We start from the raw sequence: 16,422 nt of genomic DNA, 5'->3' as shown, positions 1-16,422 counted from the left end.
GTATACCAGGAAAAACAGATATATGTGTGTATATCTCTATGTTAAAAGTTTGTGAGGTATCAGGCTATGTATCATATATATACAAGCATCATCTTGTGTACTACGTGAAAAAATACTTTGATGAATGGAGGAGATTATCTACTTTAATTTCATACCTTTGCCAAGATCTAAAATCAGTTTTGTATTAAGAATTAATATTTAACTAACAATTTTACATCATACACAGAGTGAACTTGTAATGACTTTGCTTTGATTAACTTGTAATTATTTCTAACCTTGTCACCAGGATGTGTTTTGTTTAGAGATGATTTAGAGTTTTCTCCCCTTGTAGGTGTTGTCAGCAGCAACAGTGGTTGCTAAGCACACGTCAGCCCTGTGTAACGCCTGTCGCCTGGCCTCCAGCAAGACCTCCAATCCTGTCGCTAAGCGACACTTTGTACAGAGTGCCAAGGACGTTGCCAACAGCACAGCCAACCTGGTCAAGGCCATCAAGGTGAGTGTCAAGGTCAAATGTCAAGATCTTAAGTGTACATTTCTATTTGTGATAATTTGTGTCTGGTTAGATTGTATGAAATTTCTTATGGGTTTTGTACCTTAAGTCTCCCAAAGATTTAAATGATATTACATACATCATTATTCAGGCGCTGGACCAGGATTTCACTGAGGAGAACCGCCAGCGATGTGCGGAGGCCGCCAAACCACTGACAGATGCAGTGGATGAACTCACCACATTTGCCTCCTCTCCCGAGTTTGCCAGCATGCCAGCCAAGATCAGCCCTGAGGTAATTACAGTAAATGAAAAGCTATCGATAAATACAGGTAGTAAGACAGCTAGCAATATATAGCAGATAGCTACTAAGTTAGCTACATAAAGCAGACAGTTAGCAAGTTAAAGCACCCAACTAACAGGATTCTGTTGTCCTGTAAAACCCCATATTATAAATGTACTTGAATATGTTCATGGTGGGGTTTCATAATTCAAGAAAGTTTTATGCAGTTATTCCTAATTTTCTGGGACAAGACACACAGATGACTTACTGTATATATATGTAGGCAAGGAAGGCCCAAGAGCCCATTGTGTCGGCAGGTAAGGCGATGATCGATGGAGCGTGTCACATGGTGACGGCCGCCAAACAGCTGGCTGTCAACCCAAAGGACCCGCCCACTTACCAACTGTACTCCAACCACTCCAAGAGTGTGTCCGAGGCCATCAAACGACTCGTGTCCTCCATCAAGTAAGTTTGTCCACCATTAGTAAGTCTTTCCTTCATCAAGTAAGAGTATAGTGCAAGGCTTTATTATAATGCCAGCTCCTAACGTTGGTCAACATTTCTAGATTTACGAAAGTGTTAGCTCTTCAATAGCCTGGTTCATTCCTAAAAGTGATTTTAAATTTTCGGACATGTATATTATAGTATTTTACTGTATTTCTGTGAAGCTTGATTTTAATTTGTTTGAGGTCCATTCCACTTTACATCTGTTATTTCTTGACACATATTTTAGTATTTGACTGTATACTTTCAAGGAATGTAAAAATCTTGAACTGAACATACATCCTGTAAAACATCAGGACCTGTTTGACTATATACATCTGTATATTTCAGGGACTGTGCGCCGGGTCAGCGTGAGTGTGACGAGTCGATCGACAAACTGAACCGCTCCATCCGCGACCTGGACCAGGCCTCACTGGCCGCCATCAGTCAGAGTCTACAGCAACGGACCGAGAAATCCCTCAGGGTCAGTACTTATTCCACCCAAAACCACCTTTTCCCCATCCACCAATATGTCTCCATGTGTCCAGATTTGTAAATTATCAACCCCTCATTCCCAATATCTAGATATTTAAGTTTTCAAATCTTCCCTTTCATGTCTAGATTTTTAAGGTATCACCCCTTCCCTTGATTCAACAGTTTATCAGATTTATTTAATAGTTCACCTCTCCCCCCCTTTATTAAGATTTTAAAGTAATCAAAATGTGCTCAATTTTCAATATTCGTAGATAATCATTAATTATTACTGTTGAATGGTATTATAGGGATTCCAAGAACAGATGATTGGGAGTGCAAGAGAAATCCATGACCTTTGTTCCAAGGTCAAGGACTCAGCTAAAGCAGAGCCGGAGAATCTGGGTCACAGGGTCAGTATACAGAGCATCGGTTGTGATATTTAATACTTATTATGTGAGATAACATGGCTCATTTTCTTCTCTGTGAAATTTGAATGATAATCCAAAATAATAATGGTCATTTTTTACATGCCTTTTGTTAGCACAATGTACACATAGGTAGGTAATAACTTTTGACACCCCCTGTATCTACAGGTGACAATGATGGCCAGCTACTTCGGCCCACTCTCGGATGGTGCTGTAGGTGCCGCCTCGCTGATCCAGAACTCCAAACAACAGACCCACATCCTGGACCTGACTAAGACCGTGGCCGAGTCGGCACTTCAGTTCATGTACTCCTGTAAGGAAGGGGGAGGCAACCCTAAGGTAGGTGTACCTTAAGATAGAAGGGAGAATGTACCTTAAGATAGAAGGGGGAAGTGTACCTTAAGATTGAAGGGAGGGGGTGTACCTTAAGATGGAAGGGGGAGTGTACCTTAAGATAGAAGGGAGAATGTACCTTTAGATGGAAGGGAGGGGTGTACCTGAAGACAGAAGGGGGAGTGTACCTTAAGATGGAAGGGAGGGGTGTCCCTTAAGATGGAAGGGAGGGTTGTACCTGAAGACAGAAGGGGGAGTGTACCTTAAGGTAGAAGGAGTAGTGAACCTAAAGATAGAAGGTGGAGGCAACCCTAGGTAGGTGTACAGTAAGAGAGAAGAGGAATGAGCTTAAAGAAAAAAGGGGGAGTGTGTACCTTAATATAAAAGGAGAGTGTACCTTAAAGGTGGGTTTGAGTTCTAAAATTTGGATTGTTATAAAATTCAATGTCATGAGTAAAATTTGTTCTAAATACAAAAAGTACTTGTGAAATGAATTATTATTGACATAACATTCGATATTTCTACTATATTATTGAATTATGCCCAAACAAAAATAGACTTTTAGCCAAACAGAGGAAATTCGGACTAAATTTTGCAGATTTTGTTTTCCGCTAAAACATTTTTGGCAGTACTCTATTATTAAAAGTTAAGATTTTATGTTTTGGTCTTTATAATTTTGCATATTTTCTGTTAGTTTTACCTCACTCATTCATTATAATAATCGTTTGGCACGAATTTAACAAATATTGAAAAATGCTTAAAATCGAGAAAAGACACCATATCTCAAAATTTTGATCATTGACCTCATATAAATTATGTGCCAACAGCATAATATCAATATAAGTATTTTAATACTATAAATCTTTTTGTATTATCATCATTCAATTTTTTGTAAAATTGGATAAAAAATGGTTTGGTATTTGAAAAGTGATAGAGGAAATTCGGACTGGAATATTTATAGAAATTGTGAACGAGAACTTAATGCTTTGTATGTATTTAGTGTCACTGCCATTCATAAACTGTATTTCATTTTTAAAGTATTGAGCAATTTGTATTATTTTCACAATTCAGAATATCTCAAGCATAGTGTAAAATTTTAAGGGATTTTCCTTTAATTTTCCAAAAATATACAATGGCCATTAACTCAAAAAGTAGGTCATTGACCTACTTTTTTGAAAATGAAAAATAACACTTCAATAAAAGGTTTATAACACACAATAGGTGGTTTTTCATTATCATCAGTGGATTTTTTTTTCATTCTGAGTAAACGTCATCCTTAAGATAGGAGGGGGAGGCAACCCAAAGATAAGAGAGAGGTTAGAGTATCGTAAGATAAAAAGAGGAGGCATGTTTAAGTCTGGACTTCATAGCAAATCCTTACAATAGACAAGTGTGTGCACGGATCTTCTGTAGACTACAATATCTTGTTTTATGTTGTAGGCCCCTAAGCACACCCATGATAACATTGACACAGCAGCAGACAACACAATGGACGTCGTACAGGACCTGTTACAGTCTCTGGAGGAGGCCGCCTCACAGGCCGGCGTAGTCAACAGTATGATAGAGAAACTCACCAAATCAATCACTAAGGTAGGTACAATCTTTACATAAAGGACCTTCTTTCCTCCAAAATTTGCTCTGTTTAAAGTCCCCAATATTGTGTTGATAGTGGCACCGGAGGAAGAATTTGATCGACTTGAATTTTTTAAAATCATGAAATTTTAACAAACTTATGCCATTATGAACATTTTGAATACATATCAGTGTAACATAATAATGTATATCAAATAAAGGCGTCTGTGTTTACAGTATTGACCTCCCTTTGTTTCTATGGTTACAGACGGACGAGCAAGTAATGGTGAGGGAGGGGATGTCCTTCGTGGAGTACCAGTCCAACATGGTCAGTCTGGCCAAGAAGATCGCCATGACGACGCAGGAGATGGTGGGCAAGGCGGGGGTGAACCCGGGCGACCTCGGGCGACTGGCCAATCAGCTGACACGAGACTACGATGTGTTGGCCAGTAACTCTGCAAATGCCGCCGCAACCTCCAACAGTCAGGATGTAAGTGGAGTCACAAGTCTGTTACAATGTCTAGTGATTCCTAGTTTATTGGTTTATCTGTTATTCTAAAAATGTTTTGTAAACAAAATTGGATGGATATTGTGTGCTCTGTGTACTGTTAAGTCAAGAATATGGTTATCTGCATGAAAAAGTGTTTATTTGGTTTTATTTTGTTTCAAACATTTTTCCTGTCTAACTGAATATTGAATTTTTAATGGGAAATTCCCTCGAAACCAAAGATGCTGGCTTTATAATCAATGTGATTGCTACCATAATATTTAACAGATCTCTGAGAAATCCATTATGTTGGGTCTGTAGATTTCCATTGATTTCATTGTTATAAATTTTGTTGGTCTATCTGTAGATTGCGAATCGCATCCGTACGACGGTCCAAGACCTGGGTAAGAGCTGTGTGGAGCTGGTACAGGACGCCGGCAAAGTCCAGGGCGACCCACACGACACATACGCGAGACGCGACCTCCAGGACCATGCCCGCAGCGTCAGTGAGAAGGTGGCCTTTGTTCTAGCAGCATTACAGTCCGGGTCTCGCGGTACCCAGGCCTGTATCAATGCGGCAAGCGCGGTGAGCGGAATCATTGCTGATCTGGACACCACCATTATGTTTGCCACCGCCGGAACTCTGTGTACTGAGGGAGATGACAGTTTCGCCAGCCACAGGTAAATGGGACAAATAGTCCTCAATACCCCCACCCACTGACAAATAGTCCTCAATACCCCCACCCACTGACAAATAGTCCTCAATACCCCCACCCACTGATCCACTCCAACAGTAGTCTCATACTGTAGAATCATTAGATTTTGAGGTGGATCAATTTTCGTGGAGTTTGTGGGTACCTCTCATCCACTAATGAATAAGTGTGATAGAGTCATACTTCCTTTTGTAGGTATGAAATAACTCATGAAAGTAATGCATGGAAATTGTCCCCACAAAGTTTAATGATTCCACGATATTTATTTTTGTAACCACTTATAGAGAGGACATCCTGAAAACGGCGAAGGCTTTGGTAGAGGAGACCAAGAAGTTGGTACAGGGCGCCGCATCCGATCAGGAAACGCTCGCCGGGGCCGCTCAACAGGCCGTCAAAACCATCACCAAACTCGCAGATGTCGTCAAACTTGGTGCAGCCTCACTCGGATCTAACCAACCTGAGGCTCAGGTACGTGGCTTATAACTTGACATTGTAACGATGAAGTTGTTTAATCAATTAATTTGCCAGAGTCATCAAATTTTGTTAATTGCAACATTTCAAGAGGGAAATAACTGAGTAAGCTTGTTTTCAGGTGATGATAATTAACGCGGTGAAGGATGTGGCTTCCGCACTCTCCGATCTGATCAGCGCCACCAAGAACGCCTCCGGCAAAAACGTCTCCGATCCGGCAATGATGACCCTCAAAGAGTCTGCCAAGGTCAGTCAAAATTCAACATTATTTCTTGTTTTCATTTAACCTTGACCGAAGTTTTTTATGTTTATTATTTTTTATTTAAACTCAAAATTTGAGATTTTTGAAAACGTGCTTATAATTTTGATATAAATGCTCAAAATTTTGATTAGTGAATTACTGTAACATAAGGACTGAGCGTTGACCTTGTGTTAGAACTTTAACCTTGATGAAATGGTAGTGTTGTGGTGTAGTGATGTAATGCACTCTCTTCTTCTATGGAAAAACCTCTTCTGGCAATCAATTATTGGAGTAGCCCAGGTCTATGATTATAAACCTTTTCTGCTAATCATTATTTCAAACAATTCCAGGCACAGCTTAACTTTTTTTAGCAGTGACTTTTCAGTATTCAATGTGTAGATAAAGTTTTTTTTAAGTCAATTTTAAAAAGGTTTAAAAATTGAAAAGTTTTCTGAGCATAAATATTTTTTTTTGTCTTAATTGGAAGAAATATATACAATATAATTTGACAAAGGCCGCGTAGGCGTTGATAGATAGAATTGTTAAGTTAACTGTTGTCTGATTTGTGGAGTCGTGTGATTTTACAGAAGACAGACTCCCTGATCGAGGGTTTGCCGGACGGGTATACTATCTATGTTTCCAGCATGTACTGAGTGCAGTTAAAATTTCGAGCCATCTGATTGGATGATATTTCTCTGTTCTAGTGTTGTTGACAATTTACAAAAACAAGAGCTGTTAATGAAACAATTTAAAAAAAAAAGAAAAATATTGAATGTTGTGATTAATGACTTTTTGTGAGAGCTTCTATCATTATAAATTGAATTTTTGAAATCCTGTAGAGGTTTGAGATTTAAGAAACAACAGATTGCATTTGAATTGGTGTTTCCATAGAAACCATCCCCCTGTTTCACACTGAACCATTGACCAGGCTACTAGTGACAACTGTGTTCATTTCTTCCTGCAAGTTACAGAAAATTTCTGCATGGGCATTAATTATTGCTAAAACATGTTCACCCCTTTCCTCCAATTTTTCTTTTACCTACTTGCACTGTACACTCAATCAGCATATGACTACAAATTATTGTTGACACACTACCTTTTAACTGACTGGACATTGTAAATTTACCTGGTAGTTTAAAGTATAAGATTTTTTTGGAATGGAAAAAGCAGTAAAGCTATTGTCGAGTATTAGTTTTGCAATGCTTTCTTGATAGGAAGAAATGAGCACAGTTCGGTGTAACATGTTTGTGTTGCAGTAACAATGTTGTTTCCAGCTCATATCACTCCCTGTGGTGGTTATAGCCAGCACAGGGCTCCTATACATATCATGATTTGTCAGTGGAAACAGTAAGCTGCTAAGTATTTTAACTCAAGAATTTGAATTCAGTACAAATAATTATATGAGCTGCGTGAACTACCAAATCATTTTGCCTCTCAGACTCGGGGAACTTGACCATCGGCTTGATTCACTCGAAAAGAAAAACCTTTTGGTAATGTTATAAAATGGTGGTTTTTTTGTAATTTTTGTACCATTTTAAACCTCAGGAAGAGAAAACCTCTTTATTTAACATTAAAAAAAAAGGATTTGGAGAAAAAATATAAAAATAAGCATGAATTTATATATCTAAAAATTTGGCTATAAAATAACTTGACAGTACATCTGACCAATCAACCACCTTAAGTTTAGCTGAGAGGCAGGATGTTGGAGTTTGAGGCCTGTAGTATTAAACCTCCCTGCAAGCTTCTGTTGAGAGCATGAGGTGGGGACAAACAGAGATCTCCAGACACCTGCATTGTGTCTCCCTGTTCATACAGGCTTGTGATTTCATCTCAAACCAAGCATTGTTCAGACAAACAAACCTTGTTTCGTTGTGTTAGGCTAAGCTTTAAGGTACATTAACCTAATTAGAAAGACAATGCATTGTTCAGACAAGAAAATCTTGTTTCATTGTGTTAGGCTAAGCTTTAAGGTACATTGACCCATTTGATAAGAAAGACAACTCTTGCATGAACAATTCAAATGCTTTTCCTTTTAATAAGTCTGAAGAAAGAAAAACTCAAGTCTCAATGAATATTTTATTTAATTTGATAGTGTAATTGATGTCATAGGTAGGGCTGAATAAGGATATCTCCATGTTGTGACCATTAATGTATTATGATCTATGTTAGATAGGGAAGCCTTGTATATCTTGTTATTATTTACATATCTTGCTTGACTCTGTATAACATGTCTGTGTTAATTAAAAATAATTGTTCAGAGAAACGTGTTTGATTTTGATCGAGGTGAAGGATGGTTATGACATTCAGAGATAAACAATATTGTAGAAGTTTGTGTTAATAGTCATCAAATAAAAACAGTATTACCAAGTCATATGTATCAAACACTTGAAAAAAATCATTATTAGGTAAGTAAATATTTTTTTAAAAAGTTTTGTCTGACCTGCCTTATCAGAAATTTGTTTTTGTAGTGTAAAAAGATGAAAAAAAAGAAAATTAGCAAAAATCAGGATGTATGATAAGACAGTTGTTAATGAAAACAGTCACTTATCAATGAAAATGAGAGTATGTGTAAAACAACAGATGAAGTAAACTGTAAATATCAATCTCCCCTCCAGGTGATGGTGACCAACGTGACATCGTTACTGAAGACGGTGAAGACCGTGGAGGATGAAGCCGCGCGGGGAACTCGGGCCCTGGAGTCTACCATAGAAGCCATAGGACAGGAGGTTAAGGTAATACACTGATACACAGGTAACTTCAGGTACAAATACAGGTAACTCAGGCCCTGGAGTCTACCATAGAGGCCATAGGACAAAAGGTTAAGGTAATACACTGATACACACAGGTAACTACAGGTACAAATACAGGTAGCTCGGGCCCTGGAGTCTACCATAGAGACTATAGGACAGGAGGTTAAGGTAATACACTGATACACAGGTAACTACAGGTACAAATACAGGTAACTCAGGCCCTGGAGTCTACCATAGAGACCATAGGACAGGAGGTTAAGGTAATACACTGATACACAGGTAACTACAGGTACAAATACAGGTAACTCAGGCCCTGGAGTCTACCATAGAGACCATAGGACAGGAGGTTAAGATTATCCAGGGGTAATCCGACTAAAATCCAATGGTTTATTTCCCAATTATGTTTTTTCTCTTTCATCAACAGACATTGTACTGTTTGATATTTTCTTTCATAGTCGTACGAGGCTGGAACCTTGCCAGAGAAGAAAGCAACGGCAGAAGATCTGATCCGACTGACCAAACCTATCACCACGGCGACCGCCAAAGCAGTGGCTGCTGGGAACTCGGGTCGCCAAGAGGACGTCATCATCTGTGCCAACATGGGACGCAAGGCCATCTTTGATTTACTGGCAACATGCAGGGTATGTTATATTCTGCTAGAGATTCGAGTACAATGTAAAACATATAAGATCATTGTCCACAAATTTACATTTCCTTGAAACTGAATTTCCAAGAAATGTTAAGAATATTGGTGTTCCTGTGTGTTGACAGGGCACAGCCAGCACTGCAGAGACAACAGAAGTCCGACAGAAGACGATAGCAGCCGGCAAGAACTGTGCTGTTGTCTACAAAGATCTACTGGAGCAGGTCAGCACGGTAAGTGTACAGAGCACAGTGTGCACAGACTCAGCACAATGTGGACAGTTAGCACAGTGTAAAAATTCAGCACAATGTGCACAGTTAGCACACAGTGTGCATAGAGTCAGTAATAGAATATTCAAAACACCAAGTTTATTGAAGCTGTTGATATGTGGGGAAGGATTGTTGTTATTGAAGCTGTAGATATGTGGGGAGGGATTGTTGTAGAAATGTGGGGCCTGTGATTCTGTTATCTTACCACCTTGTTTCGCGGCCATTTTTCAGGTGGTCCAGAAACCTTCCCAGGAGGCCAAGCAGACACTGGCAGCACGTGCGCACCAAGTCGCGGTGTCCGTACAGGAAATCGTACACTGCTCTGAACTCATTAAAGGTATGTGACTGATAATTCCTGTGACAAGATTAGGGGTGTGATGTGTAGCCATTATACATGTAATAATTATAGCCCTGTGTCACTGTTACCATAACAACAGCCGACGCATCAACTTCATGATATTCTGCTCTGTTGTACCGTATTTATCTCATATATTCATAGCATTCAAATTTTATTATTTGTCAGTTTTTGTAGATATATATTTTTTATTGAACTTTTTTTAAAGTAAAAACTATTGGTGATTGTTTTGATACATGTAAATATGAATTATGATATGCATGAGAGGAAAAGGTTTTAAGAATGTATTATTATTTTTTCACAATTTTAAAACAGATAACAAATTTTTTTGAAAGATTACAGATAAGACAATATGCAGCATTTTTAAAACTCAAGATATTGCATAATGTAGATATAAATGCAAAGCAGAAAGAAAAAATTGCATTAAATTCATAGGAAGTAAAATTACAGTAGTTAATGTTAATGGAAGTAAGAAGATGTGAAATTTGTTGGAATTTAATTTCAATGCAAAGTAAAATTCAAGAGCAACAATTTATTGGGAAGTTATATTTATGAAGTTAAATTTATAAGGAAGTAATCATTTTGGGAACAATGCATAGAATAGGAGCCAAAGATGGAGTCAATTAATGTCTGGGTTAGAAAATGTGTGGGTCAGTAATAGTATTCATGGACGATGCCCAAAGTGGGCTTGTGATTACTGATAATGCCCATACTGGGCTTGTGATTAATGATAACGCCCAAAGTGGGCTTGTGATTTCTTATAATGCCCATACTGGGCTTGTGATTATGGGCATGGTTCTGTGTAGATATATATCTGACTTCGTTTTTTTTTAGTGGGCCAACCCGCAGAAGGAGGTATTGAGCTTACAGTGTCATGTTTTGATTTTTTTTGGCTTCCCTTTTATTTTGGTGTATTTTGTCCAGATGTCTTTTGTATCAGAACAAAGAAACTTTAATTTTTATACAAAGACAGCACTATTTGGAAGCAACCAATCAGAATGGCTGTTAGGGTCTGTAACTGACCCGGATGACTGAATTACTGTGAATGTATTTCATGATAAGGAGAAATGTCACTGCCTGCATATTTGAGACAAGGCTTATACTCTAGAGATATATTCTGTAAATAGACACTGTTGTAGTTTGGTTAGAGATATAAAGGTGAAATGATACGGACACAGATGAAGTCTGTTAACACTCACTTTCTTTTGTGATCTGACTGTACACCAGGTGAATTTCAACACCAATGTTATTTTTGCCCAATGGCTTGAGAAAATAATTTTTCCTCTTTTGAAACATGAAAAATTAACACAGAGAAATTTAGTGTATTTAATGATGTGGTCCATCTTAAATTTACTAATTCAAGGGGTTGGTTAATTGGGCAAAAATATCGTGGGAATGAAAATAACCATTACACACCATTACAATATCTATACACTTATATGGAGTATTGGGAAAGAGAGAAAAACATATATTCAGAAGAATAGCAGTGTTGCATTTGGGCACAGAGATCTGATAATTGGATAGACATGTATTGGATTCAACAACTGTTACTCTTTGTTACCTGTATTTACCTGTATTTTACCTGTATTTACCTGTATTTTACCTGTATTTACCTGTATTGTCTCGTGTGCATGAGAAACGTGCTGCATTGTTTACCCCTCAGTCTTGTGTTTGGGGGGAAGGTCACTCCTACCCCCTTGTCAAACTTGTCCCTCCATAATTTGATGACACTTTGTTTTTTTCAAACTAGCGTCCAAAGAGATAAGATGGTCCCATATCGTGAAAGGTAATCATGGCAACCGCTGAAAACAAAAGAGGAATGCTTTCATTGTAGGATAGGAATAAAAGTGCTGCATTAACAGTGAAATTAACACCTGAGATATTGGGTTAGAGTTTGTGACCAGTGAAATTAACACCTGAGATATTGGGTTAGAGTTTGTGACCAGTGAAATTAACATCTGAGATATTGGATTAGAGAGTTATGACCTACCATGATATGTGATGTGTAGATAAAGTTCTTTATCAAACAAGTTGTGCTGGTTTCTTTTCTCTCGGAGCAAACACAAAAAGTTAAATAAAATTTAGCCTCCATTAAAAATCATTTAAGTTTTATACAATGAAAAAATTCTTTTTTATTTTGGCTATTGGAAGTTGTCAAATTATTTTGATTGGCTTTTAGAAATTGTCCTATAAAAGGCTTTTATTTTGATTTGCTGTTCAAAATTGCCTTGTAATTTTGATTTAAAAGTTTTCCTGTTAATGCAGCAATTTGTGTTTACAGTCCAATTCCCCCAAAATAGGCTTCAGACAATCACGTGACTAACAGTCCGGGTAGATTCCATTAACTCCTGTCTCCTCTCTCTGACCTTACATCTGTGTGACCTTGACCAGAGATGTCAGAATGACCTTATGACCTGAAGTGATTTACACCATACTCAACACATTTGATTCTATGCAACTCTGACCTCGCCTCTCTCTGACCTTACATCATTGTATCTTTGACTTTATTTTTGACCTGTGACTATGTATGACCTTTTGACCCTATTTGATTTAAAGCAAACTTGACACATGTGACTTCATGCATCATGAATGACCTCAGACAGCCACTCTGACTTTCTTTGTCTTAAAAAATTAAGAAAAAAGTTGGACTTTAGTGTAAGAAAGTTCCGGGCTGCATTTTACAAAGGAACTCTTTGACTTGGTCTTAAAACATCTCACTCTTGTGGAATGATCGCTGTAAACCAACTTTTATTTGCGTGCGAGAAATTTGGCGAGGTTTGCAAGAGCCTCATTGTCATGAATATTTCCTGGCGCAAACCCAATCCTTGTCATACGATTGTTATAACAACACCAGTCTTAATAAGGCTTGGTCGCGAACATTAGTCGTTGCCAACAAGTTTATCGGGAATAAATTGCAAATAAAGTTGTTGCAAATAAAAGTTGGTTTATGTTATCAATTAGAAGTACTGATAAAGCCATTTGTTCCTTTGTTCCAAACTATTTTTTAATTTCTATATTACGTATACAAAGTTTTATGTTTAATCATCAAATAAATAAATATGTTTGATTATAAGTCTCAAGATCTATTGTAAAATACAGTTCTGACTTCTATGTGGGCATGCCTAATGTAGTCCATACAAGCTGGGAGTCCTGCTGTGTTATCATCATTATAATATTGGATAATTCACTGGAATTCCCCATGTAATGGTTAACATGCATTGTGTTCAGTGTAAGCCCTAAGATACAATACTGTATGCAGGGTTATTTTTGCCCTGTGTTATTTTCGCCCTTCTGCACTTGCAAACGGTTTCGCCCCATCTTAAATTTGCCCAAACATGATTGCATAGTAAAGAGATAACTTGGAACATTGATATTTGCCCAGTCTTTAATTTGCATGCTGACAGCGAGGGCAAAAGGGCGAAAATAAAACGGGGGCGAATATTTCCCTTTATACAGTATGCTGTTGATTAAGCCTACAGTGTTATAAATGTTGTTTCAGCCAAGACATCGTATCAAGTTGTTGTGGAATATATAAAATCTATGTATGTGTACTGCAAGATTGACAGACAGGTTTAAGTTATATATATAGTTTGTAACCAAGGACACCTGTTTCTTAGAATATTCCATTGAGAAATACTGTAAATTCCTAATTAAACTCAAGGAATTAATTTCCACGTACAATCATGAGATGCAGTCCTCAAAGATTTTAAAATCACTCTTATTTTTCAGACAGTTTTGAAACCATTACAAAAAATAAGGAATTTACAGTAGTTTTAGATTCCAGCTTACAATCATTATCCATTTTATATTCCTCCTGAATTATAATGTTAGTACTGAGTCATCTATGTAAATTCTTATGTATAATGCATCAATTGTTCCACATACAGAAAAAAATCCCAATACACCAACTGTATTAGATCAAACAATATGTATATCCCTAAAAGCAAACCTGAGTTTCATTTCTTTAAATTGTATGTTTGCAGTCAGTGATTAGATTAGACTTTGTCCCCAGTTTATTTCTTGTTTGTTAGATGCAGTGTAACATTCGTTACCGAGTTACCAGCATGAACCTGAGTATGATATCAAGCATGTATGACTTGTTTTATTTTTTCTATATATCCATGCACAAGGATGTAATTACCTGCATGTATTGTTTTCTTCAGCGCGAAATGTAGGAATTGTAAAAAATTCCCACATTTCTTAGATTTTAGTCAATTACTTTTACAAAGACAGGGTAATATAATCATTTCATACTTTGTATTCATGCAGAGGGCTTTTGATGCAGAAATAAAAGTTTTAACAAATTTTGAGGAGAAAAAAATTAGAAGAAATTTTGAGAAAAACCTTGCTGATTGAAAGTTGGAAAAAATAGCAGCAATTGTTTTATCATTTCCGCATCAAAACCATTGTTGAAAATCATTCATTGATATTTAATTAGAAGTTTCTAGGATCATTTTGCCATTAAGTACTTTCAAGCCCTTGATTTTGCTTACCTGTGAGTGCTTTCAGTCCTTTGATTCTGTGTTCTCTGACTTTATCAGGTACAGACTGGGTGGATCCCGAGGACCCCACAGTGATCGCCGAGAGCGAACTCCTGACGGCGGCCAAATCCATCGAAGCTGCCGCACAGAAACTGTCGCAACTCAAACCACGCAAAAAGGCAAAGGTATGTGTACTACATCAGAACAAACAACCAGAAGGACTTGTCTAATAGAAGAAAGTCAATCCGTCACCATAAAACTAACATAAGTTTTACCACAAAAAAGCCAAAGTATTTGTTATAAAGAAAGGCAGAGTTGGTTGTATTGACTTTAACTGCTACAGCTTTCACACAGGGCTCTTTGAGTAACAATGAGATGTTTGATTTAGGAATGTGAGCCGAACATTACAATGTCAACTTTTAATTATGTGAACATGGTTCCGCTTGTCATTTTCAGTGAGCTTGTGTTGAGATGTATGTGATTTCTCTGTTGAATAAAATCTGGTGAGATGCTCGGGTTTAGGTGAAATCAGTTGAAATGAGATGGTTATCATTCCTGTTAACATGAGTTATGTTGAGATTGCTTCATTGAACAATCAGATTTCAATAATGTTCGTTGAGATTTTCAATAAAGTTATGTCTATAATTGAATGAAATATTTCAATAGATAAGTGGGCTTTAGTGAGCTATGGTTTGAGACATTGTATGGTTGGATTGTTAGAGATGTTTGTGGAGGGATAGTCTCAGTGATAAATTCAATGAACAAAAGTTTTGAGCAAGGAGGTCCCTAACGAGATATTCTATGAGAATTGTCTGTGGAATGAGATATTTTGTCGAGTGAGATAGTTTGAGTGAGCTGTGGTAAGATGATTTATGAGAGATGTCTTTGGAATGAGATATTTTGTCGAATGAGATATTTTGAGTGAGCTGTGGTGAGATATGTTTGATATATTTGGTGAGTGAAATCAAGTCCCACCAAATATCAGACATGTCAACACTACGGCCTGCACCGGTCAGCAGAGGAGAGAGTGTACCACATCTGTTTGTACATTGGAGAGTAAGTTGTGAAGAATTGAATTCAGTTGAGGGTCATGGAACATAGCATAATAAATACTAGGAGTGATGAATATGTTTTTACACCAGAATTTACAATATCATGTATTTCATTCCAAACACCTCTAATATCACTATCCTGAACCATGAATTCATTGATAAGTATAACCCTTCACATCTGAATTAAAGATTGTCCCCATTTTATGCTAAAAATCATGCATACTTTGAAGAAGACATTTTTTTTAGTGTTTTGGGCTTATTTCACATTTTTCCCATTTATGTATTTCAGGAAGCAGACATGAGTCTAAACTTTGAAGAGCAAATTCTGGAGGCAGCCAAATCTATCGCCTCAGCAACGGCAGCCTTGGTGAAGTCAGCGTCGGCCGCACAAAGAGAACTTGTGGCGCAAGGAAAGGTAAGCCAGCAGTGGATTGAGTTTAGGACTGTACTGTAGGTGATAATGACAAATGCCTGGGTTAACTTTTGTAACTGTCTGTAGAGAAATGTTTGAACCAATATGTCAGAATTAATGATTTAGAAGTCAAGTAAAGTCTGCAAGGCATGGTAGATTCATAAATAAGAAGTCTGGAACAAGGCATGAACATATTTCACATGCTTTTGATAACATTTTCAAATTTTAATGCCATGAATAAACTTACCTGCCGGCTTGAAATATCTATTCTTAGCAATCTCTCTGAGATGCATGGTAAATGTTTTTACTAAGAAATCTAGTGAACTTCAAAAATAGTATGACGAGTAATTTGACATTATAATATTGTTTGTTCTACGTCATGGCATGTTAATGTGTCCTAGACTGTGCTGTAACACAAATTGTGATTGGTCAATCTGACAATGGGTCGGATTCTGTCAGCTTAGATCTGAATTGTATATATTCACCTGACC

General features: G+C 37.4%; 1 protein-coding gene and 1 long non-coding RNA gene across 14 annotated transcripts in view; one reads left to right on the top strand and one right to left on the bottom strand.

The window, feature by feature from the left end:
* The window catches only part of LOC128171353 (talin-1-like), a 60,712-nt gene that overhangs the window by 32,318 nt on the left and 11,972 nt on the right, over window positions 1-16,422 (top strand). For 7 of the 13 annotated variants that reach the window (XM_052837119.1, XM_052837122.1, XM_052837121.1 and 4 more), the window contains 18 exons: window positions 332-493; window positions 642-782; window positions 1,054-1,235; window positions 1,605-1,737; window positions 2,036-2,137; window positions 2,321-2,491; window positions 3,926-4,075; window positions 4,326-4,547; window positions 4,912-5,225; window positions 5,542-5,725; window positions 5,850-5,975; window positions 8,585-8,701; window positions 9,175-9,360; window positions 9,491-9,595; window positions 9,863-9,968; window positions 10,821-10,841; window positions 14,528-14,652; window positions 15,809-15,934. In XM_052837119.1, coding sequence (XP_052693079.1) covers window positions 332-493; window positions 642-782; window positions 1,054-1,235; window positions 1,605-1,737; window positions 2,036-2,137; window positions 2,321-2,491; window positions 3,926-4,075; window positions 4,326-4,547; window positions 4,912-5,225; window positions 5,542-5,725; window positions 5,850-5,975; window positions 8,585-8,701; window positions 9,175-9,360; window positions 9,491-9,595; window positions 9,863-9,968; window positions 10,821-10,841; window positions 14,528-14,652; window positions 15,809-15,934 — 2,673 coding nt within the window. Of the gene's footprint in view, window positions 1-331; window positions 494-641; window positions 783-1,053; window positions 1,236-1,604; window positions 1,738-2,035; window positions 2,138-2,320; window positions 2,492-3,925; window positions 4,076-4,325; window positions 4,548-4,911; window positions 5,226-5,541; window positions 5,726-5,849; window positions 5,976-6,556; window positions 8,233-8,584; window positions 8,702-9,174; window positions 9,361-9,490; window positions 9,596-9,862; window positions 9,969-10,820; window positions 10,842-11,736; window positions 13,064-14,527; window positions 14,653-15,808; window positions 15,935-16,422 lie in introns of those variants that run through there. The other 6 variants (XM_052837118.1, XM_052837116.1, XM_052837126.1 and 3 more) reach the window with 3 other exon arrangements.
* On the bottom strand, window positions 10,802-11,730 carry LOC128171474 (uncharacterized). The gene is made up of 2 exons (XR_008242094.1): window positions 11,590-11,730; window positions 10,802-11,557 (listed from the first exon to the last, which is right to left on the bottom strand). It is a non-coding gene; the product is annotated as an uncharacterized LOC128171474 (long non-coding RNA).

Source organism: Crassostrea angulata, chromosome 2, assembly GCF_025612915.1.
Source record: "Crassostrea angulata isolate pt1a10 chromosome 2, ASM2561291v2, whole genome shotgun sequence".
Taxonomy (NCBI): domain Eukaryota; kingdom Metazoa; phylum Mollusca; class Bivalvia; order Ostreida; family Ostreidae; genus Magallana; species Magallana angulata.
Note: the sequence above shows the minus strand (reverse complement) of the source record. Positions and strands in the feature narration are given on the sequence as shown.